At 40.5% G+C, this 25,596-nt stretch overlaps 1 protein-coding gene across 1 annotated transcript in view; it reads left to right on the forward strand.

Annotated features, from left to right (window-relative positions):
- UPF2 (UPF2 regulator of nonsense mediated mRNA decay) overlaps nt 1-25,082 on the forward strand; it is a 73,212-nt gene extending 48,130 nt beyond the window's left edge. Inside the window, exons 16-22 of the mRNA XM_075427623.1 lie at nt 850-989; nt 2,377-2,481; nt 3,411-3,509; nt 4,268-4,435; nt 11,547-11,688; nt 15,801-15,921; nt 23,788-25,082. Coding sequence (XP_075283738.1) covers nt 850-989; nt 2,377-2,481; nt 3,411-3,509; nt 4,268-4,435; nt 11,547-11,688; nt 15,801-15,921; nt 23,788-23,797 — 785 coding nt within the window. The 3' untranslated portion in view covers nt 23,798-25,082. The remainder of the gene's footprint in view (nt 1-849; nt 990-2,376; nt 2,482-3,410; nt 3,510-4,267; nt 4,436-11,546; nt 11,689-15,800; nt 15,922-23,787) is intronic.
- Nucleotides 25,083-25,596: the final 514 nt, after the last annotated feature.

Genomic DNA, 25,596 nt, shown 5'->3' on the forward strand with positions numbered 1-25,596 from the left:
CTAAGACTAAAAAGGCACTGAAAGAAGATAAAACTTAGTTTTCACCACTGTGGGAATGGTATAGATAAGGGTATTGCATTGAAGGATACCTTACTGAAAGAAAGCAGAGGTTTAGGGAGCTAAGCTTGATACCTTACAGAGTAAACTGAAGTGTCTTGAGGGATAGAGGTGGCAAGCAGGTCAGCAAGGAAAATGCAAGATGAACTAAACTACAATGAAAGAACTGTCAGTCCTGTCTGCAAGTAGGCTGGGCACACTAGGTAATCCTTTTGGAAGAGACTCTAATTTCCAAAAACTCTATGTAGACACCTCCATCCTCATAGATTCAAGTGCAGCCTTGGAGCATTAGAAAAGAGTCAGAAAGGTTTATTACAGGCTGAGGAAATGGTTGTTTCAAAACTGTTAATTGACAGTAGTGTGAGTGACTGGAACTAAGGCTGCAGGGGCTTGATGTCTTCTGGGTTCTGCTGGTTTTGTAGAGCGTCTGTAATTTAGTGCTCTTATTTCAGTGCATGTTTCAGTAAGGTTGCATGTTTAGTTTGAGGATATTGTGAAGCAGTCTGCACAGTGCAGCTTCTTGATTGCTGCTCTGTGGGAGACTTTAAACATTCTCCATAATGTCCTCCTTTTCTGGTAGGGAAATTATTACCTGATATAGTTACCTTACGCATAAAAGAAAATGTTTCATTCAGAAGTTGAATATTATGACCAATTAGAAGTTTTAGTGTTCTGTAACAATGGACTTTTGATGTGATCTTCCACATGTAACTTGAATGGTTATATGTGTTCTAATGTTCCAATTCTGTTCTGGTTCCTTGTTCTGATTCTTCCTCTTTTTCCAAATTTCAGGAATTGTGAATGACAAAGATTCCAAAGATTCCATTACAGAAGGAGAGAATCTGGAAGAGGATGAAGAGGAAGAGGAAGGTGGAGCAGAGACAGAGGAACAATCTGGAAATGAAAGTGAAGTAAATGAGCCAGAAGAAGAGGTGAACTAATCATTTACTTTGCCTCACATAAAAGTAATGAGTAATCAATATTTTGATTACTCATTACTTTCTGAAGACCTTCTATGTCACAGGGTTAGCAGGTGAAATGTGGGTATTCACAACCCAGTCAGTACTCTGAGGGTATTTCCATCCCAGTTTTGTATATATGGAAGACTGCATACCGAGTGTCTGGGGCTTATTCCAGATAATTATGGCAGAAACTTGAACCTGATAACTTTATTCAGGGTGTGTGCTGCTTCTCAACAAAAAGATGCCCTCAGTTTTTTGGCATGAAAACACTTTCAGATAATTTTCTTTATTTGTTGTAGAAGCAAGTGTATTGACTAGATGTCAAAGCAGTCGTGCAGGAAAAATAATAGGGGTTCAGAGTATGCCTGTGTAATATGAATAAATAAAAGATTTATAGAGCATAACAACCTTCGTTGTTTACTGTGCCAATAATATTTTGAATCAACAATGGTGGGGCCAGTAAGAGACATGTACATAGAAATACTAACTTGTCACTATGACACAGCAAAGCTGACACAGTAATGGTAGTGTTATGAGCAAATCAATTCATCATGGAAATAGGAAACATTTCTTTCTCCTTATGCTTGGGTTGGTTGGTTTACTAGTAAGCTTTCTTTCAGTCTGTGCTTCTCAGCATTGAAGTTCCTGAAGTTTGGCTGGGTTTGTGCCTTTTCCCATACATTAATAATATCATTAGAATCGTAAACAGTTGCAGAGTAGGGAAGGGATATCTGGAGATCTTATTGTCCAACCTCCCTTGCTCATAGCAGGGTCGTCTACAGCTTACAGGTTGCCTGAGGCAATGTTCAATCAGGGTTTGAGCATCTCCAAGGATGAAGGCTCCACAATCTGTTTCAGTGTTTAAACACTATCCCAGTAAAGAAGGCTTTTTTTTTTTTCTTACATTTAAATGAAATTCTTCAGCCCGTGTCCATTGCCTTTGTCTGTTACTGGGCACCACTGAGAAGAGTCCGACTCCCTCTTCTTTGCTCCCTCCCTTCAGGTATTATACAATTGAGAAGAACTACCCCTCCCCAAGCCTTTCGTTGAACTTCAGGAGTTCTTGGTCCTCCAGCTTGTTGAGTTCCCACTGAGTGGCAGCACAACCATCTGGCATGCCAGCCACTACTCCCAGTTTTCTGCTGTACATTTGTGAAAATGTTAAATAAAGAGGAGTGAGTTCAGACTGAAGCATGAAATACAAAACATAACAAACAAGTTTACTAAGACTGAACTGAACTAAACAGGTTCAGGTGGGGAGAGGGTAGGAAAGGTGCAGAAAATGTGTATGAAGAATCAGATGCAAGTGGTCGTTTTTGTTTTATAATAGTCAGAAGTGATTCGTTGACTATTTCAGGAGGGCTCTGACAATGAGGAAGAAGAAGGTGAAGAAGAGGAGGAAGAAAACACGGATTATCTTACAGATTCTAATAAGGAAAATGAAACCGATGAGGAGAATACAGTATGTATTGTAGCTTTAGATAAGTGAATTGACTTTTGCATCTTGTTTTTCTTCACTGAATGTTTTTTGCTAATGCTGCTCATAACATATCTGGGAAAACACAGCAAGAACACTCCGTGCTATTCTCTCAAATACATTTTAGAGCTTATTTTTATACTTCCAAACTTTCATTATTACCTTCTGAAAATATTTATGCTGTCAACTTTACTACAACATGTTTTTGCAGGGCTGTGCACTTTCACAGGTAGCTAGACTGGAAAAGATTGCATAAATTACGGTTTTGCAATGCCAGCAATGGCAGCAAACTGATACAATACAACAAGGTAAACTAGCTACAGTCCACTAGATCTCAAAACTGAGGAGGAGACAGACCAAGAAGTGCAAAATTCCTAAAATACGAATTGGGATTGCCAGATTACAACGTTTGTAGCAAAAGAACCCATCCAGTTGATCCTGAATTGCAGTTACATAGTAAGGAAAGTGATGATCATTAGAACAATGAGTTGGGGCACTCACTAAACATTTTTGTTGTCATGTTGGGCTTTCCAAATATTGAAGGGATTTGTCTTGAAAAGACCATCTAACTTTATGGTCTTAGTGGAAAAATTAGTTAAAGTAGGTGTGGTAGGGATAGAGACTTTTCTTTGTATTGTTGCCATATCTAGAATGTGTAGATATGCATCTGTACACATGTGCTAGTACGTCAGAATATTACGAGTTGCCGGCCTTTGTAATGATTAATGCAATAAATGTCAGAAAATATTTCTTCAAGAATAATCCAGCCTGAAAACTTTTTTCTGTAACAATTTTTCTAAAGCTTTTGGTTATGCATGATATGGAAGCATAAGGATATTTTCCCACTTACTTCTGGACTGAATATTCGTATTTCTAAAACTAATGTAACAGAAGCTTTTTTCCCATTGCAATAGGAAGTAATGATTAAAGGAGGAGGACTTAAACATGTCCCTTGTGCGGAAGATGAGGACTTCATTCAGGCATTGGATAAAATGATGCTGGAAAATCTTCAGGTATAAATATTTATTTTCTTAAATTAATGTAATTTGCTGTACAGCTAACTGTATTTGATTAGGGTTTTTTTGAGTAAATAAGTGATTAATGCTTAGCTTACCATACTAAAGGACATGGATTTTTTCCATAGTTGTGGCCTAGTCTCTGCAATTGACATATTTGGATAAGTAGCTTTTAGTAAAATAGCAGTTAATTGGATTGTTTGCGCAGTGAATATATGACATGCTGATCTGTATTTTACTGGAGGAGTAATAACTGCACACATACTATGCAATGCTTCTGACTTTATCCTAGACTATTCAAGCCTAGGTTTTAATATGTTTAAAATGTAACTGCATTTCAGTTTACATAACCTTTAAATCTTTCTTTTCTTTGGTCACATCTGGTAAGTATTGAAGTATGGAGTGTAGCAAGCCCTCTATGAGGAATACATTAATAAGGTGCTACAAAGAAATCTTGAATGTAGAATGCCCATTCTTGAGTATGTCTAATCAAGTCTCTAGATTTCTTTCCTTAAAAAGTTGTTATCCAAAATTCCTTTAAAATTTGAAGTATTCTGTCCCTATAACTTTCTTCTTCACAAGCAAGGAAATCAAAGGAAAAATATTATCAAGCCTAATACGTTTGTTTATGTATTACTTAGTTTTCTTAGAAGGTTAAACCTTTTCTCAGTCATGAAAATATGAATGCTGCCAGACTGACTGACTTTTTTAGCATCTAATATTTATGGATTTTTCTTCTTTCGCTTTTTAAATAGCAACGGAGTGGTGAATCTGTTAAAGTACATCAGCTGGATGTGGCTATTCCTCTGCATCTCAAAAGTCAGCTCAAGAAGGGTCCCCCACTTGGAGGCGGGGAAGGAGAGTCAGAGTCTGGAGACACAATGCCATTTGTCATGTTAACACGAAAAGGCAACAAACAGCAGGTAAGAGTTTATGTAAGGTATAGGTATTGTTTAAATAAATAAAATCCTTTCACTTTCTTGAAAGTCGCACTCTGTGACTTTTGAAATTACAGAATTTTTTATCTCTTCATCCTTTTCTCAGAGTGTGATACAGACAACTTAATTTTGAGAAATAGAAAATACCGTATGTAGTTTCTTGGAATTGTTGGTTGTTAATAGAAATTCTGTAGAAAAATGCTGTGGTTAAGTTATGCCGTTACTAATTATGTTTGGCAGTTACACCAGTAGGACAGTGGTATGTCTTACATGTATTTTAAATATAGTTGTGGAAGATGAGTGGATGTGGTGGGTGAACCACCACTGAACGTTGAAAGGAGTAGGGGGGGGAAAAAAGGAATATTCCAGAATCTTCAAGATTCTACAGATTTTTCTGAAAAGACTTTCAGCTTCAAATCAAGATACATGGCATTTGTTAAATTCCATTTCCTAAGTAACTGCCACTTGGCTGAATTTTTTCAACTCGGGGGAAAAAAACCTCATTATCTCTGAAGACATTTTTAGGGAACTATTCCAGAATGCACTGAATGTATCTCTCAGAGAAACATAAATGGAAAAATCATGTTGATAAAACAAATAAACCCCTTGCTACATACAGCCAAGCTATATATTTGTTTTGGCTCTTTTCTGCAGTATATGTTTGAATTTTCCTAGGTCAGCAAATGCACAGTATACAAATCAATACCTAACACATTCCACATGCATTTCTTGTCGTGGGTTAGGTCTTTTAATGAAGTCTTTTCATTTTGGTTGTATAAATTGATGATGAACACAAGTGACTGAGTGTATATGGAAAGCAGAACCAAGGCATTGTTTCATTCCGTGCGTCTCTACCTTTCAAGCGTTTAGATCCATGTCATTACTTTGTTTTGGCTTTTGTTATCTGAATTGGACAGTGGTGTAACAGTTGAGGTATATAAGCCTGAAGGAGTCTTTCTCTTCCTGCATATGAAAGACACTTCAAGAATTCTTGCAGAAAGTGAGAAGGTCTCTTCTCGTAAAATGCTTGAACTAGGGAGTGTGTGCTGTGCTGAGTTAAGTGTCAGTGGCGATACCTATTTGAGTGGCACATCCTTGCATTTAGCAGTGGAGATTAATTCATTTGCTTACTACATTCATTTGGTTATTCTTTTCCTGGAACTTGAATGCTGTTTACAAAATTCTACGGAAGTTTTGAGTGGGGAATTTTAACTGTTGTCGTTGGGCTGAGAAGGAATTTAAGAGAACTCTATTTAATAAACAAAAAAAAAAAAGGTGTTTAGCTTTTTCAGGATAATATACTGGGAGTGTCTGTAGTTACCGAGGATTTTAGGATCTTCATGTTCTGTGTGAGGGGAAAATGTTGCCGACATGGGGCTTAAAAAGAAAGCAGAACTTGTTCAGAAGTTTTCCCTGCTCCTCCCCCAATATTTGGTTTTGGGAGTAGGCTCTTCCTGCCAAAACTCCTCTCAGTGTTTCTAGAAATGTAGAAAACAGTTGCTTTATAGAGTACTTCAGTTCTTGAGTCAATGAAAGGCGGCTTTGTCTATAGTTCTGTGTTCAGAAAAAAATATGTCTTAGTAGTCAGTTTAATAGAAACATAAGCAGGAAAGAAGAGGTGGAGTTGAAAAGAAAATAATTATTCCTTGTTATAGTACTTTTATTTTAAATCTGCTTGAGCAGAATGTGCACAGAGTTCTGAAATGATGGATGCATACTTTACTCTTATCGCTGTGAACTTTCAGCTTTTTAAAAACAGTCAAAAGGAGTGTGCAGACAGCCTGGAAGGCTGTACGTAACTTCTCGTCTGCACAGTTGCTGGAATGACAAGCATCACCACCTCGCTACGACATCAACCTAATCGCTTGCTATGTTAGCAGTTGGTTTGGTCTCTGTGTTCTTTGTCATCGGTGCTGCTGAAACGAGACTGTAAGAAAGTACTTACTGATGAAAATGGAAAGTGCTGTGCTTCCTTCTGGAGGTTAACACTTGGTACTTGAGGTCCAGTCATTAAATACTCACTTCACGTGCCAGTGTTTAGCCAGATTTTAGTGGAGCACTGACAACTAGTTTTTTGAAGCAACACAAGAACAAGTGACTGCTATTTACCAGCAGCATACAACCTGAATTTGTAGTCATTGCAGGCTGGTAGTAGCAAGGATACCGCATTTTATCCTTTTGTGCCACACTGTGGTCTACAAAAACGGGCAGTAGCAAGGATGCTGTGTAAACCAGTGTCTTGCAATAGATGGCTGGGTTTTTTCGCCTGTCAGCTGTACCAAAGAAGCTGTGTTACAAAACTGACAAAACCAGAAGCAGTAGAACTAGAACTGAACATGGTTACTGGAAGTTAGGCTCTGGCATCATGATTTATCCGCAAGCCATGAGAAAGAAAGGGGAAATAAAGAAATATTGCCATCATAAGGGATCAGAGCTGAGATCTATCTAATACTATTTGATGTTTTTGAAACTGTTCAAGAAGTTTTATGGCAGGTAGTTTGAAGTAAGGTGAGATTTAGACAGTAAAAAGTCACCTAGTGTCAAGAAATTTGTAATACCTATGACAAAAGATTTTCTTTCATTTGCAAGATTTTTAGCAAGGTTCCATAAAAGGACAGTAATGTCTATGGAATGGTCAAATCTGTCCTTCAATGTGAAGTTCTTTATCTCAGTGACGTTTTTATAAAATCCGGAATCTAGTATTCTGAATTGATCATTTTTGATCTTTCTTCAGTTTACCGTGTTCTAAGTGAAGTCTTGTGTCCTGTCCCCGTGTCACAGATTTTTGTGAGATGTTTTTGATACCTCTTCACTATTTGCAAATCAGAAATGTTTCATTTGCTCAGTAATCATCATATCCTTAAGTAATTATCATCAGTGACTTGATTTCAGATGGTGACTGTCTGATTGCCTTGAGATAGTGACTCAGTGAATTTTCTGAATTACCAGTCTGTTGGTTTTTGAATCCCTTTCATTTGCATCCTTCTGTCTTTGTTTTCTTTTTTCTATTTTAACCATCCTGTCTGAAAACACTTACCAATCCCATTAAGTTGATAAATCTGTAGAACAGGTGAAATATAAAGCACATAATCAGATAGATGAGGGGCTTAATGGTGAAGCTAAGGAATGATTTTGATCATGAAATGCTGCTAATGGGTTAGTTATTTGTCAGTGTAAAGCTCATTTGACAATATCTGGAAACGTGCGTAGTTTGCTCAGCAGTAAGTCACTAAAGCTTACTTTTCTGTTGTAATTTCAAGAAGTTTCATTTTTATTCTTCCCTGCATACCTTAACAACAAGCTTGTATTTATGTTCAGTATAATATGCTATTAACTCCCCCCCCCAAATCTTTTGCCTGATTTGTCTCATCTAAATAAATCTTCTAGTTGATAGGGATTCACCATACCCAGTTTTTTTTTCAAGTTTTTGCAAGAGTCTGTCTTAACTGTTTCAAACACAATTTATTTTCAAATGCTGTGTCTGAGTGCTTGGTGTCTTCTTACACTAATCATTCATCTGCTGCTAGTGGGGCACTAGTATCTAATAGATACATTGAGATTTCTTAGTAATTATTGCATTAAATACTAACCATACACAGTGAGAATTTAGCTTTTACTACAGACCACCTCAACAGGTTTTGATAATGTATCTTTCTGCAGCTTTTTGACAGTTTAGCAGAGAACAACACTTAAGAAATTTGCTCTGTTTCTGTGGAAATAGATCTCGTATGACAAGAACAAGCAGCAGGATTCAGAGTAGTTTGTGGAATATTGAGAGTGATTAACCTTAGATGCATTACCCTTCTTACAGCACAGAAATACTTATTTCTAATGGACATGCAGTAGAAGGAGGAAGTGAAATTTTTCTAAATATGTTCAAAAACTTTAGCATTAAGGAGTTTCTGAAAACTGTTGTTTCAGTGGCGGATAAGATGAAGAATCACTTCTCTGTTTTGGAGCAATTGTAAAAAAAAAAATTTCTGTGGAAATAAAAACTTGGATTTTCTGAGTCTGGGGAAAAAGAAAGCATCTCTATGAAAATCTCAGCTGTATTTTCCAGAGAGAGGGCACTGTAGGAGTAGTACCAAGCTTACCTTTAATGTAGCTTATGGCAAATCAGATAACGTATTAAACATGTGGTGTGGATGTTTGGGTGCAGGAGGAGGAGGAAAAGATTAAATTTGACACCGCAATTGTCTCCAGACTGGTAAGAAGCACTGCAGAGCTAGAATATTCGTGAAAGCAAAAGCACGGGCCAAGGAATGCGGGAGGGATATCTGAAATGCCTGGAACATCATTTTGCTGCTACATCAGCAGCAAAAGAAAGGCTAGGGACAATGTGGGGCCGCCGCTGAATGAGGCGGGTGTCCTGGTGACGGAGGATGCGGAGAAGGCAGAGCTACTGAATGCCTTCTTTGCTTCAGTCTTCAGTGCTAGAACTGGCCCTCAGGAATCCCAGGCCCCGGAGGTAAGAGAAGAAGCCTACAAAGAGGACGACTTTCCCTTGGTCGAGGAGGACTGTGTGAAGGATCGCTTAAGAGATCTGGACGTCCACAAATCCATGGGCCCCGATGGAATGCACCCATGAGTGCTGAGGGAGCTGGCGGATGTCATTGCTGAGCCACTCTCCATCATCTCTGAGAGGTCCTGGAGGACAGGAGAGGTGCCCGAGGACTGGAGAAAGGCCAATGTCACTCCAGTCTTCAGAAAGGGCAAGAAGGAGGACCCAGGGAACTACAGGCCGGTCAGCCTCACCTCCATCCCGGGAAAGGTGATGGAGCAGCTTATCCTGGAGGCCATCATGAAGCAAGTGGAAGAAAAGAAGGTTATCAGGAGTAGTCAGCATGGATTCACCAAGGGGAAATCATGCCTGACCAATCTAATAGCTTTCTACGATGACATGACTGGCTGGGTAGACGAAGGGAGAGCCGTGGATGTTGTCTACCTTGACTTCAGCAAGGCTTTCGACACAGTCTCCCATGATATCCTCCTGGGGAAGCTGAGGAAGTGTGGGCTGGATGAGTGGTCGGTGAAGTGGATAGAGAACTGGCTGAATGGCAGAACTCAGAGGGTTGTCATCAGCGGCGCTGAGTCTAGTTGGAGGCTGGTGACAAGTGGTGTCCCCCAGGGGTCAGTACTGGGCCCAGTCTTGTTTAACTTCTTCATCAACGACCTGGATGAAGAGTTAGATTGTACCCTCAGCAAGTTTGCTGATGACACTAAACTGGGAGGTGTGGTAGACACACCGGAAGGCTGTGCTGCCATTCAGCGAGACCTGGATAGGCTGGAAAGCTGGGCAGAGAGGAACCTGATGAGGTTCAACAAAGGCAAATGCAGGGTCCTGCACCTGGGGAGGAACAACCTCATGCACCAGTACAGGCTTGGGGTGGACCTGCTGGAGTGCAGCTGTGCGGAGAGGGACCTGGGTGTCCTGGTGGACGACAGGTTAACCATGAGCCAGCAGTGTGCCCTGGCTGCCAAGAAAGCCAATGGGATCCTGGGGTGCATCAAGAAGAGTGTGGCCAGCAGGACGAGGGAGGTTCTCCTTCCCCTCTACACTGCCCTAGTGAGGCCCCATCTGGAGTACTGTGTCCAGTTCTGGGCTCCCCAGTTCAAGAAAGATGAAGAGCTACTGGAGAGAGTCCAGCGGAGGGCTACAAGGATGGTGAGGGGACTGGAACATCTCCCCTACGAGGAGAGGCTGAGGGAGCTGGGCTTGTTCAGCCTGAAGAAGAGAAGGCTGCGAGGGGACCTAATAAATGCTTATAAATATCTCAAGGGTGGGTGTCAGGAGGATGGGGCCAGACTCTTTTCAGTGGTGCCCAGTGACAGGACAAGGGGCAATGGGCACAAACTGAGGCACAGGAAGTTCCATCTGAACATGAGGAAGAACTTCTTCCCTCTGAGGGTGACAGAGCACTGGACCAGGCTGCCCAGGGAGGTTGTGGAGCCTCCTTCTCTGGAGATATTCAAGCCCCGCCTGGACAAGGTCCTGTGCAGCCTGCTGTAGGTGACCCTGCTTCAGCAGGGGGGTTGGACTAGATGACCCACAGAGGTCCCTTCCAACCCCTGCCATTCTGTGATTCTGTGATTTCTCCCCTGTTATCACAAGGGATAGCAGTAGAAGTTCTGCTCAGGGGCTTCATCTCTTCGGAAGGTAGAGACCTTTAGAGGGGGATACAGCTTTCTGAGCCAGCTATGGCACTTTGATCTCAAAACCAGTGTAGTTTACTGTGAGGGTATCAGCTTGTATGAAAAGTAGTAAAGCATATAGGTATGTGTTCCTGGTGCAAGTTAATCAGTTTTGTTCCTGTAAATATTGGGTGGAATAGTCTTTTGCCTTAGCAGTATATCAGTCTTTTTTGTATGTTCTGTATGTCTTTAGGAGGTATGAATAGCTTTGTATTTTCTCGTGCTTCCTTATGTGAAGTAGAATTCGCATTGGTCGAGGGAGGGGATTCTGCCCCTCTGTTCTGCCCTGATCAGACCCCACCCGGAGTCCTGCATCCAGCTCTGGAGCTCTCAGACAGGACAGACGTGGACCTGTTGGAGCAGGTGCAGAGGAGGACACAAAAATGATCCGAGGGCTGGAGCACATCTGCTGTGAGGAAAGGCTGAGAGTGCTGGGGCTGTTCAGCCTGGAGAAGAGAAGGCTCTGGGGAGACCTTAGAGCAGCCTTCCAGTGCCTGAAAGGCCTGCAAGGAAGCTGGAGAGGGACTTCTTACGAGGGCATGGAGTGACAGGACAAGGGGTAATGGCTTCAAACTGAAAGAGGGGAGATTTAGATTAGATATAAGGAAGGAATTCTTCACTATGAGGGTGGTGAGGCCCTGGCCCAGGTTGCCCAGAGAAGCTGTGGTCTGCCCCCTCCCTGGCAGTGTTCAAGGCCAGGTTGGACGGGGCTTTGAGCAACGTGGTCTGGTGGAAGATGTCCCTGCCCATGGCAGGGGGCTTGGGACTAGATGCTATGAGGTCCCTTTCAACCCAAACTGTTCTGTGATTCTATGAAATAACCATAATGCTTCTGTATTTTGAATTGTTTTGTCATGGTTTGTTTTTTTCTCTGATGAGCACTTAAACTTATTTTCATTTGCAGTTTAAGATCCTAAACGTACCAATGTCTTCCCAACTTGCTGCAAACCATTGGAACCAACAGCAAGCTGAACAGGAGGAGAGAATGAGGATGAAAAAGCTCACTTTGGATATCAACGAACGGCAAGAACAAGAGGACTACCAGGGTAAGAAAATCATGAAGTATTTAACTTTTGTGGCTCTACAGAAAATACTGTTTGTGGTAATTAGCAGTTCAAGTTCTGAATATTAATTCAGTCATTTCTTATTTGCTCCCTGGTCTCTATGCTTGAAGAAGTTTGTATAGCTCTTCCATGAAAGGGGTTATTCAAGTGGGCCTCAATAAATCTCAACACTTCCATTTATTTTGGGAAAGAAGAACAACACAGATTGTTTCCTTGAAAATAAGATAACACAAAATTAATCTGATGTTGGTGGCGTTGTCTCCATTACTGCAAGACAATTGCAGTATCCTCTTGGATACAAAAGGAATTCTTTGCTTTTTTAGATATTACTAGGCAAAGCTATCTAGAATCTTCATCGGTCTTGCTAAGACTTGCAAACACGAAGAGGTAACCTTCACCTGAGAAATAAAAACTGTCACCTCAGCTTCATATTGCGAAAGGTTCTAGGAGTGCTACAAATCTGGGACGTAGGAATATGTTAACAGAATGAAGGTTTCATACAAATTGCATATCATTAAAAAACAGATCATATAAGTCAGGCATTTTGGAACCTGGGCAGATCAAAGCAAACAGTTAATAAAACAGATAATATAGCCCCTGAACTGGTGCACTTGATATGTTTGATTGATGGGTGGTTTGTTTTGGGGGTTTTCTCAGACCATCTTTCCTTGGCTTACTCAGACAGTAAACAAAGCCAGACCAATAGAACTGATGGTATTCAGTTCTTATGTTAGTATTTCCATTTAATATCTCCAAAGGTCTTGCTCTGTCATTTTGTAAAGATTTTGCAGTCTGGTGGTAATCACAGTATAAGTGGTTAATTAGCAGGAAATCTCATTTATGATATTTAGTGAAAGGTCATTGTTCATCAAGAAGCAGGAAATTTAAAATTAAAGCAGCTCTAACTGTAAAAACACTATGGAATCTAACACTACTTTCAGATCTTTGACAGTAGAAGAACTAAACTTGTAATCGTAAAAAGGAGTGAGGGGACTGGAGCATCTCTCCTACGAGGAGAGGCTGAGGGAGCTGGGCTTGTTCAGCCTGAAGAAGAGAAGGCTGCGGGGGGACCTAGTATATACTTACAAATATCTCAAGGGTGGGTGTCAGGAAGATGGGGCCAAGCTCTTTTCAGTGGTGCCCAGTGACAGGACAAGGGGCAATGGGCACAAACTGAAGCACAGGAAGTTCCGTCTGAACATGAGGAGGAACTTCTTCACTCTGATGGTGACAGAGCCCTGGCACAGGCTGCCCAGGGAGGTTGTGGAGTCTCCTTCTCTGGAGATATTCAAGACCGGCCTGGACAAGGTCCTGTGCAGCCTGCTCTGGGTGACCCTGCTTCGGCAGGAGGGTTGGACTAGATGACCCACAGAGGTCCCTTCCAACCGCGACCATTCTGTGATTCTGTGATTTTTCCAAAGTGAGTGTCTGCAGAGCTTTGCAACAGTAACACAATATATTCTTAGTGTAAAACATCGTAATCATCTTAAAAATGTCTTTTCTAAGACAGTCCCCTCTTATAAAGTCCAATTGTGAAAAAGGAAGAGCAACAATAGACTCTAGAATTAGATATTTGAGTGCTTTTCCCAGACTTTTTGTGGGTTTTTTGTTATGAATGATATTTTAAATATTTTTACTGGTCAGGCCATTTGGGCTTGTATGCCTTGTCATATGACTTTGTGGGTATCTTCAAAATGAGTCGGTTTAAACTAGGATTTTATTGCGAGTGATTGTGCTTTTTATCCAAAAAAAGATCACATTGATTTTGTCCAAGAGGAATGAATCAGACAACTGACACCAATTGATAACCAGTAATAGACAGGGCTTTTTTTACTTCCTCATAGATTTTGTAGGTGCTGTATATAAAGCATTAATATAGGAGGGAAATCAGCACAGAAGAAATAGGTTTTTCTATAATTGACATCAAAACAGCTGTTGATTCTTTTTTGTGAACCTGGGTAATATACATGGTAAACCCAAACTAAAAAGGACCTTTTAATCAGATTAAATTAAACAGGCCAAATTACATTCCTCTTTGGAACTATTTTTTATTTAGATTTTGTGCAGTTGATTGTTACTTTTGAAGAGTCAGCTTGCCTGTGACAAGTTGGTATGTACCCACTCAAAGAAAGAGTTGAGTTTAAATTTCTGTTTCAAGCTTTGAAGTTACCAAGGGAGGAAAAAGTCTCAATTTCTGGGAGAACACCTCAGGGTTGTCCTAACATTTGCTTATACATTTGGGTTTTTTCATCTGCATAGGGTAGCTAACAGATGAAAACTCACCCATGTACTTCAAAGTAGTATCAGATAATTATTTAATACTTCAGCAACGTTTATTAGTATTACAAACATCTTTAATTTAAAGAAATATTAGGAACCGGGTGACTCTCTAACTGGGTGACTGCTCTAGACTAGTATTTTTCTGTGTAGGTTTTTTTTTTTTCTTCACTAAAACCAAAGATGGGTGACATGTCTAGCTAATACATTGTGCTCCTTTGCTACTTCTTCTGTCTGCTATCTTCTCAGTTACTCAACTTCTCCGTTACTGACTCCTCACAAAACCTGGTATTTTCTTTCACCTGCAGTGTGGAAAACAGCAGATAGGCATGCACACACTTGCTCGTTCATTGCTTGCTTCTAGCACCTGGTTGGCAATGTCCCATAATCGCTTCTTACCTTCTTCCTGGGTCTCGTCATTGCCAACAGACATCTCTGCTGGCACACGGAATTGTTTTGAAGGATGTTATTTCATGATGTTTACAAAAATGGAGTGTCAGTGTGCTGAATGGCTTTCTTTGCCTTTTCCAGGTTTTGATAGGGGAGTATACAGATTGTGTATACATGGGCTATTAACTGGTGACACCAATATTGTATATTAAATCATTCGTAGTTTCACAGTTTCTCAAAGATTGGGCAGATAACTTACCAAAAGCTTCATGTACATTTTGTAAATGGCCAGGGAATCTCATTAGTGTCTCCAGTTTTGCCCTGTGCAAGTCATTGACAGTAGTGTTTGTTTCTAGCAGGTGATGGGTATGTGTCTCCAATGAGATTACCGGAGATTAGAGAACCAGACAGAGCAGACTTTCAAACATAATCTCTTTAACAGCTTATTCCACTTTTCCCCTTCATTTATTCCATCTGTCTGCTGAGTAATGTAGATTCTTGCACAGGTGGACTGTCAGAAATACTTTCCATTAAATGCGTTAATATATGGGCAGAGGTCATGTGGAGGTCCCTATGATGTATTTGTAATTATACTGGGTACTTAATAACCATTACCTTAGTCTGGTAAAGAACCATCTTTTTATCATAACAAAAATGAAATGAAATTTCAGAAATGAAGTTTTACCAAATGCCGAAACACTGATACTTCCACCTAGTTTAAACTGCCCAGAAGTTGGATGTGCAGGGCTAAACTGGGTGGTGTAGGATTCTTTCTCCATCCACCTATTTCTTCCCGCTCCATCCACCTGTTTCTTCCTGCTGAGCATAAAGTGAGCAGCTCCATCCATGAGACAGCTGGTGTAATGTAGGTCAGCTGAGTCACCCTCTTTGGGTGCTGTCTTCTCTCTAAAAGGATCCCATTATGGCTAGCTTAGACTTAAATACCTGACTTCTCAGTGCCTAATTTTAGGACAGGTTTCTTGCTGAGTCTTTAATTGGCAGCAGCATTGTCCGGTTGTTACTATTTCAGGGGAGAATAATGTTGTGGCTTCTCCTGCTGCTGTGAAGCTTTGTCCCTGATGACTGATAAAGAAAGTGGTGGCTGATACCTTTAGAAAGAAAAGGTCACAGCCCCTTTCTTAAGCACCTGTGATGAAAACCATTGCTGGCAGTTCCTCCTGTAAGAACATCTGGAAATGCAGGTTCATATTATGGAGTAGTCTGGGTTTGTCAAAGCTGTCTATGCAACGTTAGTGATTTTTAAAAATTAGCTGATGTGGAATAACATGAGGAGTGTTAACCCTATATAGCAAAATGTAAATAAGATGTCTTTTTTTACGACTTGGCAATGAAAAGTGCTTGTGTAAATTCCCCTTTTAAATGATGCATAGAAAATGTATTTAACTTTCTTCTGTACAAAATTACAGAAATGTTGCAGTCTCTGGCACAGCGTCCAGCTCCAGCAAATACTAATCGTGAACGGCGGCCTCGTTACCAGCATCCGAAGGGAGCACCTAATGCAGATCTAATCTTTAAAACTGGTGGGAGGTAGGACAATCTTCCTTTAAATGTGATAATTCTGGTTCTAGACAAGTAATTACCTTCGTAATTGGAACGGATAATGATCTGTGTAGGGCAAGTGCATTTGCTAGTAGTTCGCATTGTAAAGCATTCTGTTAAAATACCGAGCGGTGTTTGGTGCTGCTAACACAGCGTCTGTCCTTGACGGAGGTTTGGAAGCCAGAGGATTATTTTTGAGGTGTGGAATGGCTGGTAGAACCTTAGCATCTTTTTTACAGGGGAAGAGAGGCAAGTCTTCTTTCTCAGTGAGAAGAGGGGGAGAGGGTATTTTTGAGTATCTGGAGAAATTCTCGTTGTGCTTTTTCAGTTTGGTGAATTCGAGAGCTACACCTCTGTATTTGAAGCCCTGAATGGAAAGTAAATATAGTAAAGGTGGGGAGGGGGGAGGACAACCTTTGATTTATGATGTGCAAGAGCATACCAAAACCAGTATTAACTTGAAAAGAGCCATTCCAGATTGCCTAATAGTCATTCTAGAGCTTTAATATATCTGTGTGCTTTTCTCACTCTGAGTAAGCTTGTGAATAAACCATTAAATTAGCGCAGCAGCACAAATTTGAATAGACAGAGTTTCAGGTGAAACATAGACTGCTTTTATGTTTGTCTTCGTTGCAAGTTAATTTTGGAGGTGGATAGATAGGAGCAGCAATCGGGAGGGGAGAGTTTGCCTACTAATGGCTCTGTCTTTTGTAAACTACAAATAAATTAATGTCATGTACCAATCCTGTATTACGGTAACATTGCCATCTTCTTTCTGATACATTTTTGTAGTCATTTTGTAACTTCCTGATGGTCACTCACTCCGCTGAGACACTGTACAGATACTGCTTGTACAAAAAGACCCCTCTTTTTTGAAAACAGACTGCAATTTAAAAAGAATATTTTTTAAAAAAATTAACCTGATGTAACTCAGTAAAATGAGCAATACTGTCCATTTAGCTTTTTCATATCACTGTGGCCTAATCCTGCCATAGAAATACAAACTATTCAGTTACACTGAATTGCTGTAATACTTGCAGGTGTTTCATAAATAATTATGCAGTCTTCTCTTCTTTCAGTGATCTTGCCCAAACGCCTTGCAACCTGTATGAGGAGCACACTGCAGTTATTCTTTACATACAGCAGCCAAACCAGTAGATGTGATATTTGCAGGGTTTTTTTAAATGCAGTTCCTTTGAAAGCTTTTAATTTTCAAATGTTTTAGGGAAAATAAAATTCAGGACTTGACGGTAAACTAGGTCAGACACTATCCAGCGAACAGTTCCAGTAGTGTTTGCTCGTTCAAATAGCTTTGCCATGCGCTGGCAATTTTGATGTAGTTTTGCATTATGTAATTTACCCTTTATTCCTTTTAGTCTGTAAGCTCCTTAGAGCAGGGACCAGGAAGTTTGTTTTAGCAGGCACACTTTGTTTGTTGTATAGTGCGATGCTCAGGCTTGCAGTCATGCATCGGTTGAGCCATCTTAGCCTGTAGTAGGGGGACGTTACTCTTCTTAACCCCCACTGAAAGGTATTTAAGCAGAGATTTATTTATCGGAGACCCTAGGTCCACCAATGGCTTACCACTCCTCGTATGGGTTGTCTGTCGCCTGCGTTTTTAGAGCTGCTGATTTGTAGTGTACGTTGAAGATTGTCTTCTGGTGTTGACGGCTGAACTGCAGTCGCTCTGCCCAGGCTACTCTCACGTTTTAGTGAAGAAGTTACCCCATGGACTCTGAGGACACTGGAGTATCTTCCTAGTTGCTGAGGGCAAATAGGAACTGAGCTACTAATTTTAGTATCTGTTTGGAGAAGTTTTCACTTTCCTACAGGATAGAACCAATTTGTATAATTACAGATGTTATCACTTGTACGATGAGTGAGCTGGGTTGGCTTGTTTCTTCCTGGTGTATGAAGATGGCTGATATGTTATTTTCTTGCAACAGTAACTCATATCTATTGGACATAATAATGTATGTTACTTTCTTTAAGGTATGCAACTTTTTATTTTAAATTTCCTGAGGTTAGGGACAATCTGAGCAAGTAAATCTTCGGATTCCATTGTAATGTACAATCTGACAGGTTCTGATAGCTAATGTTGTGCTGAGGATTTTCTTAGATTTCAAGTAGTGTTGTAGAGTAGAGAAATCAATTTGGTCATGTTGCTAAGTATGTCCTAAACACCATGTTGCAAACATCTTTTAGAATGTTAAATCCAAATCTACCTATCATAAGGGATGATTCAGAAATTAATGAAGGCAGCACTGGGTTCTCTTGTATGTTTTTGGCCTTGAACTGCTGGATCTCACTTTGCAATTAGCTCTACTGTCACAGCGGGATTTGGACTAGATGATCTCCAGAGGGCCCTTGAAACCTCAGTTTTTCTGTGATTCTGTTTTGGTTTAGTGGGGTGCTAAGCCAAAACAAAGCCAAAAAAGCCCCCAAACCAAGCCAAAAAAACCCCAAAACCACCCACAAATGTGTTTCCTGCTTTGCCTGTGATAAAACCACAGTTAGTGGAAGAATGAGGTGATGGTTGTGGCTGTACACCATGCATTTTGTTAAAAAAACAAGAGGGAAATCTTGTGCAATGTTTACATTGTTTGTTACCTCTTAATATCCTTTTTCTGTATTGAATTAAATGCAGTGAGGTTTACAGGCATTGTCAGATTTCTTATTATTTGGAGTCTGCAAAATGCTCGATCAAAATTCATTAGTTTATTGCTGCTTATTTGTAATCACCTGGTTGTATAGCCTCGGGTTTTTAAAAATCTGCTAATCCTGCAAGGAGGAGATTCTTTTTGGGACTCATACATTTAAGGCTGACTGGCCTTAAAGATAATTTTCTGTGACTCCATTAAAAGTAGGGTTCCTTGATTTGTTTCAGCAGAACTGGGAAGGCAACAGTTTTCACTCTTGCCTGCAGTTCTGTAGCATTTGTGTATTATAAGAAGACTTTGTCTATAAGGCTGTTAAACTGATACCTTCAGGAAACACAAAATTTATAGAAGTAGTTTTGTTGGTGATGGGATTATCATGAAAATATTCTTTTATAGTTGTGGAGAACAGCCTCTCACTTCACTAAAGTGTTTTTACTTTGTTTAAAGAGGATTGAGATCCATAAAATGGCTTCCTTATAAAGCAAAATGTAAATAACCACATTTTATGAAATCAGTTTTAAAATGTCGATTAGTAAGAAAGAAAAAGGAATTGCAGTGAGAAATTTGGCTATAGAGAAGCGAGCCTTACCAAGGAGTTTTTTAACTTGTTAAAACTCTTCTCATAAAAGGAGTAGAAGCAGTAGAAGCTCATAGAAGCAGTAACCTCAAAACTCTCTGCTGTTTTGAAAATATAGTGAAGAAAGAGGACCTGTCTGTGTGAAAAGACCCACTGGGATGCAGATGTAAGCTGACAAACTAAATCATATTCAAGTTAATAGGTAATTTCAGGTGTCCTATTTGCATCTGACTCTTATTTCTCTTTAACCCATTTAATAAAGAAAAATGATGCATAAGGGTAATAACAGGATGCTAGGGTTTTATTAGCTGAATATTCTCATAATAAAGAGTATTTCATCAATGCTGAAAGATCAGAATATAGATAATAAGGAAAAATGCGAATTTAACATGATTTCCTGTTTCAGCTACTAGACAAACACACTTCATACCTCACCCACTATGTAGCTGAGGTATGGACCAGTATTCTATTTGAAGCTTTGAATTCACTTCTGACTGACATTCCAGACGTCTTGGGCAGCCCAAATCCAGTTCCTCTTGTCAGCCTCAGTCCAGCTGATTGTCGTAGACTGTCATTGACTCGAACTGGGCAAACCCTTGCGTGTTGGTGTGGCACTGCCCTGAGCTGACACGTCTGTCCCTTGGTACATCACACCGCTTTTGAAATCTTTAGTTGTCATTTTCAATGGATCTCTTTCAAAAAAAAAAAAAAAAAAGAGATTGTCACTTCAGCATTAATATTTTGCTCTTGCTTCAGAGATTTCTATGATGAAATAGCTCCCATCTTCACATTCTAGATATAAATACTAAAAAATTCAGTGCTCTGCCTAACTGTGTGCTAGCCAAGTTCGTCTCATTCCTCGCCATCTTTTTCACCAGTATTTTAATCTGGACTTTTTCTCAGTTGTCGTTCTTGATCCTGTACTACTCCTTTTCCCTAATCACATACACATGCTAGTGTGGCTTTCCATGAAAGCCATTCAAACTCAGCAGTGAATTCCAACCTCTGTTTTCAGCTGGTTTATGGGAGAAAAGCCTCTAGGGTAGGAATACAAGGTGGGAGTTGCAAATCCTGCAGCTTCTTTTGGTGGACTGCACTGGAACTGAGCAAAAAAGAAGAAGAAAAGCCGGGTCCTCAGGCTTTTCTCCTGGAAGCATGGTGCTTGCTGGGCTCTGCACATGTAGGTGTGAGTCTAACCCATATCGCAAAGCTGAAGAGAGACCTGATCCCAGTTAAAGCTGAGAGGGAAAGGAAGGCAAGATTTTATTTATTAGCATACCGATTTATAAATGACTCTGTTTAAGAAAAGTTGTTTCAATATAAATAATAAATCAAACAAAAATCCCTGCAGCTTTGTGGCCCTCTGGCAACTAACTGCCAATCATCAAAACACCTTCGTGAGAATAGCCCACTTTGCATACTGTGACTTTGACTTGATTTTGTCAGAGCATTTTCTTTTTGTTGGACAGATGAGAACACAAAATAACTTGCACAAATTCAGGTTCTCTTACTTAGGCGAGTCTAGCTTTTTGTGGATTATTTGAATCTGTGATGTTTGCAGTATGGAAGCTGATAATTCAGATTTGTTAGATGACAGCCAGGGCACCTTAGTATTTTGTTAGTCCAGAAATATGCACTCTGAAATATGATTGTTCCAGGGAATATGTTCTTGTGCAGCTAAATTGGTAACAGCTATTTGAAATCCAGTGCTACATTTTTTCAACGCAAAATTACTAGTTCATGTTCTACAGACTGTAACTTCCAATTTTGCTGTCAAGAACTTTGTCACGCCAGCAGCAGGAATGTGTTTAGAAGGAGTCTATACACCTTTGCATGTGTTGAATTTTCTCTCCAGCCCATATGAAAGCACAGCACCTCTGTAGTCTCTGTTACTGCGTTCATTACTGTGGAATCACGTCACCTCACGGTCTGATACGCGAACATCCTTGCACGCTTCCATGTGGAAGACAAGTGATGTTTTGTCCAATTCCATAGATCTATGAGACAGGAAAGAAGCTGACTGCGGCACGACAAATTTAAGTTTCCCAGGACTTAAGTTAGTACTCTCCAGCATTTTTCTTCTCTAGCTGGTATACAGGAACGCCTGCATACTGTTTGTTCTCAAAGGCCAGTTCTGTGGGAGCAGAGCTGAAAGCACGGGTGGGTCCCTGTAAGTTATCTCTGTGCTGTCCGTGCAGGTGACAGCTCGGAGCTGAACTTCAGACGCTGTTTTCCTCTGGAAGAACTGTCCTCCCCTCTAAAGCTCCTGCCTCTGAGAGCAAGAACACATGTCCAGCAGAACAAAGCACAGAAAGAAAAGCACAGTTCTTGAAAAAGCATTCTGTTTAAGACAGAAAAATAAATTCCAGGTGTTCATTGCGTTTCTATTTCATGTTGCTCTCTTTGGTTGATTTGATGAGGGGAGAGAATACAGAGAGCACCAAAGCTGAGATTACTCGGGAAAAGCGAAGCAGCAAGTGAGGTTTGAGAGGAGGTGTTTGGAGAAGGAAAGGGCCTGGAATTTGTGAACAAATACAGTACTCCACAGAGCATTGTGGATTGATGGAGGACATGAAGGGGTTTGGAAGAAGTGTGAAATTTAATTTCAAACATCTCACATGTCAAGAAATCGTAAGAATTTTTTTTGTGATCTTGTGATGTCAGCAATGTGCAGAAAGGACTTGGTTTCATATATTCTCCTGGGCACGTTTCAGTTTAAGCCATCACATTGTGTTGCTGGCTAAAGTTCTCCCAACTTCGTGTGCAATGCATTTGTGATTATTTCCTAGCCAATACCACGGTGTCATGTTCCTGTGCCTTTCTACAAGTTCAGGTTTTCTACTCCAGCTGTGGGTAGGTAAAAGTGGATCTGTGTGTTTCTCCATCACACAGAGTGTGTAGGCAGTACTGATACTTACGCAGCGGTGTTGAGAAGCTGACTGCAAGTTTTCTACACAAATTAATAACTGGTGATAGCAGGGAAGGGAGGTGGGGGAGTAGGTTGCAAAAAATGGATTCATTTTACACATTCAGTTCAAGATGTCTTTAATTACAGCTGCGTACAATGTTTGACCTTGCCACATAGAGGTTTGGATCAAGTTTACTAATTTGGAGAGGAATATCCTGTGAAATACCTGGTTTTGGAAAAGCTGCTACAGAGATTTTTACCAGCCGCATCTCGCCGTAATCCGTCGAAACAATGCTCCCTCTGCCCGGTCTGCCGCCACCTTGCCGTGGCAGCTGCTGGTTTGGCTGACAGGCATTTTGGGGAAGTCGGACGCGTGCCGCTGGTCCCAGCCTTTCTCCTGCCCTCCCCATCAATGGTAGAATTATTTTTTTTAAAGGGAGATGGAGAGGTGAAAGCATGATTCTGCAGTTCATTGATGTTTGAAGTTTCTTCTCAGTTGTAACATTCTGCAAGTGAAATCTCGTTCTACTGAATATATAAAAAATAAAGCTCCTTTCTTTTGCCAATGTTCCTGGTATCAAGTGTGCCACAAAGAATTGGAACATTATATTGCGTGACACCAAAAGACGGTGAAACCAAGTAGCAGAAGCAATACTACAGTAAGTTCTAGTGATGCATCGTCTCAGTACTTCTGACAGAAATATACAGCATCTTTAAATAAATCACAGAAATACTGGTTAGCAAACCAGAGCAATACACAAGAACACAGAATTACTGTGAAATCTTCATCTATTACAAGAAATGCAGAAGTTACCATGTCCACTTTAACGTACTTGTAACATTTTTCTTGCAAGATTTTCAATAAAAACTATGTTTAGATTAACTTACTGTTCAACAACTCCTTGAGGTTTATGCACCGATGTAAAAAAACATGAACTGTTTTGTTTATGTGGGAAAAGACTTGGGTGTGTAGCCCTGGCACTTTCTTGTCATTGTAAATGTCTGACTTTTACTCTGTTTGTACTACTAATGTTTAATGTGCAGTCTAGAAATCAGCTGAAATCCAGCCCGGATACAGTAACTGACGGTTGTGCTGAAGTTGGTGGTACTAGGTTAGCGTTACTGCTAGGTCACTCTGGTCTTGTTGAAGTGCGTGCCTACCAATTGGTGTAATTTTTCAATGCAGATTTACGTTCTTAAGAGAATTATATGTGGCATTTTGTGGGTAGGGACATGTCTCTCGTGAACAAGGAATGGCCAAAGATTTTGATACAACTGTTGACTCTCTAAAAATTTTCTAAACAACTATTTGACGCTAGAAGGCCCTCTAACATTTTTGCAGCTCTTCTGAACATTAAGAAACTCTGCACAAAAAAATGAACACCATGTAAAATAATTTGTGTTTCAACAAATTCACAAATGAGCTGTGCAGTTAAGTGGTTTAGCATCTCATTTGGGAGGCTAGGGCAGCTGTGTTTTTCTGAACAATTTTAGATTCATCTGCTGAGATTGTGTAGGGGACTTCTGATACCTACCTTTTGTCTGGTGGGACGGTCTTCTTAAAAGCTTGTGCACGTAATAGAAAGATGTAACTTTTAATATATAGAGGTTAAACAAGTATCAGAAGCGCTAGCAGTTGACTCCAGTAGTTGCTAACCTGCACAGTATCGGGCATCTTGTATTAAAGTATTTATTTTTTCTTTTCCTAGGAGACGTTGATCCAGCAGCGTGTCATTTCATTAGGTCCTGTATCTCCGGTGTTGTGGATAGTGGAGTCCTCCAGCGATTAAATGAGAGCAGTGGACACATCTCAGCATGTCAGTCTAGAGCGTTCAGAATCGAAACCTGGGACAGGCTGGGGCCGTGGGGCAGAAACGACAGCCTCCCCTCTTTCCCCAACCCCACACGGAACAAGTGGAAGCTTCCAGTCATGGCCTACTAAAAAAAAAAGAAAAAGAAAAAAAAAAGCAAGCTTTTTGTTATGGGAACTGCGTTGAGGGTTAATTTTCTCATAAGAGCAGAAGTAAACGAATGAGATAGTTAACTTGACCAGCGAGCAGCTCGGTGAAAACAAAGATCAACCTGAAATTCAGATGAATTACACTGAAATGGAAGAGGTCTTTGACAGCTCGATATACGGGAGAACAACATTCGAAACATGAGGCAAGTTACGTTCTCTCCGAATCGAGCTCTTTGCGTTGGAAGGATGTGCTTTGGGGGCTGCAGATCTACAGTGGGGAAATACAGAGCAAACGATGAAATCCAGAAGAAAACCCTGACGAGCAGGATATCAAACGCTCCTCGGCAAGGAGGGTTTTGGTTACGGAATCGCCTTTTGCTGCCAGACGGGCAAGGAGGAGGGGGTGGGAGTGGGGAGGGGTGAAAACCTCGAGAGCCAAGGAGGCAAAAATGTCGGTTAAGGTTTAAAATAGAATGTGAAGTTGCTTAACACAGGGTGTTGACTCGTACTGCTTGGAACAGCCTGACACCAGCCTAAGGACGGGGATGTAGCTGAGCCCATTGTATGTATCATTGAAAACCAAAACGTGCCGGTCAGCGTAACAGGAGGATGTCAAGGAGGTGATCCAAATATTTTGTTGATCTTCATGGGTTGATAAGGCCTCTGTGTCTATTGAAACAAAACAAAACAAAAAAAATTTAAAAAAAAAAAATTTAAGTCTGGAAACAAGTAGAATTTTTATTTTTTTTCTAAGTAGAAATGAGGTTTCTTGGTCTGTTTCTGAGAATCTGTTATTTATTAGCATAGGTTTTTGTTTGCTTTCAGGTAGAGGTAGTTAATGGAGTTAAGGAGCTCATCTGTATGTTACTACTAATTCTTTTTTCTAGCTCTTTTAAAATCCTTTTTACCACTGTTTTTGGTTTCTGCATGTAGGGAGAGAGACTTGTAAAATTGTAACATTTCATACAGAAATGCCGCCCGATCTTCACCAGCTTCAGAAATCTGACCTTTGCCAATGCTGCAATAAAGTGTTGTACTTTAGAATTGACGTCTGCCTCTTTACCTTGCCTTTGCTGCTTCTGAAATGGAGTTTCGAAGAGTTTGTGGTACGTCGTGGGGCTCGGGCAGTGCTTCATATGAGCAATGTGAAAACAGACAGCAGTTTACCAGAGCAGGATTCCCCAAGAAACAGACCTGAATCACCCTTGGTAAATGCGAGATTTTCTTACTGTGCAGCAAGGAGTTGTGAAATGGAGAGCATCATTTCACATAACAGAAGCTGACGAATGCATTTAACTTAACCTGAGTTAATTAAGGTGGTTCTGGCTAGATTAATAGTAATGGTGTTCCCTGTCTTGGCTCGTTGCATTGGCATCTTGAGTTGTGCACTAACGGGTGAACGGGGGCAACGCTGTGTTGGGCGTACGTGGACCAACACCAGAGAGGAGCAGAACTCCTCTTGGTGATATCTTGCTTGAAAACAGAAGTGAAGTTGTGGCCGAATCGTGTTTCTGTGCTGTCACCAGGCAGTCCTGAAATAAAGCAGCAGCCTGCTCCT

The sequence above is a fragment of the Opisthocomus hoazin genome, chromosome 8, assembly GCF_030867145.1.
Source record: "Opisthocomus hoazin isolate bOpiHoa1 chromosome 8, bOpiHoa1.hap1, whole genome shotgun sequence".
In the NCBI taxonomy this organism is placed as follows: domain Eukaryota; kingdom Metazoa; phylum Chordata; class Aves; order Opisthocomiformes; family Opisthocomidae; genus Opisthocomus; species Opisthocomus hoazin.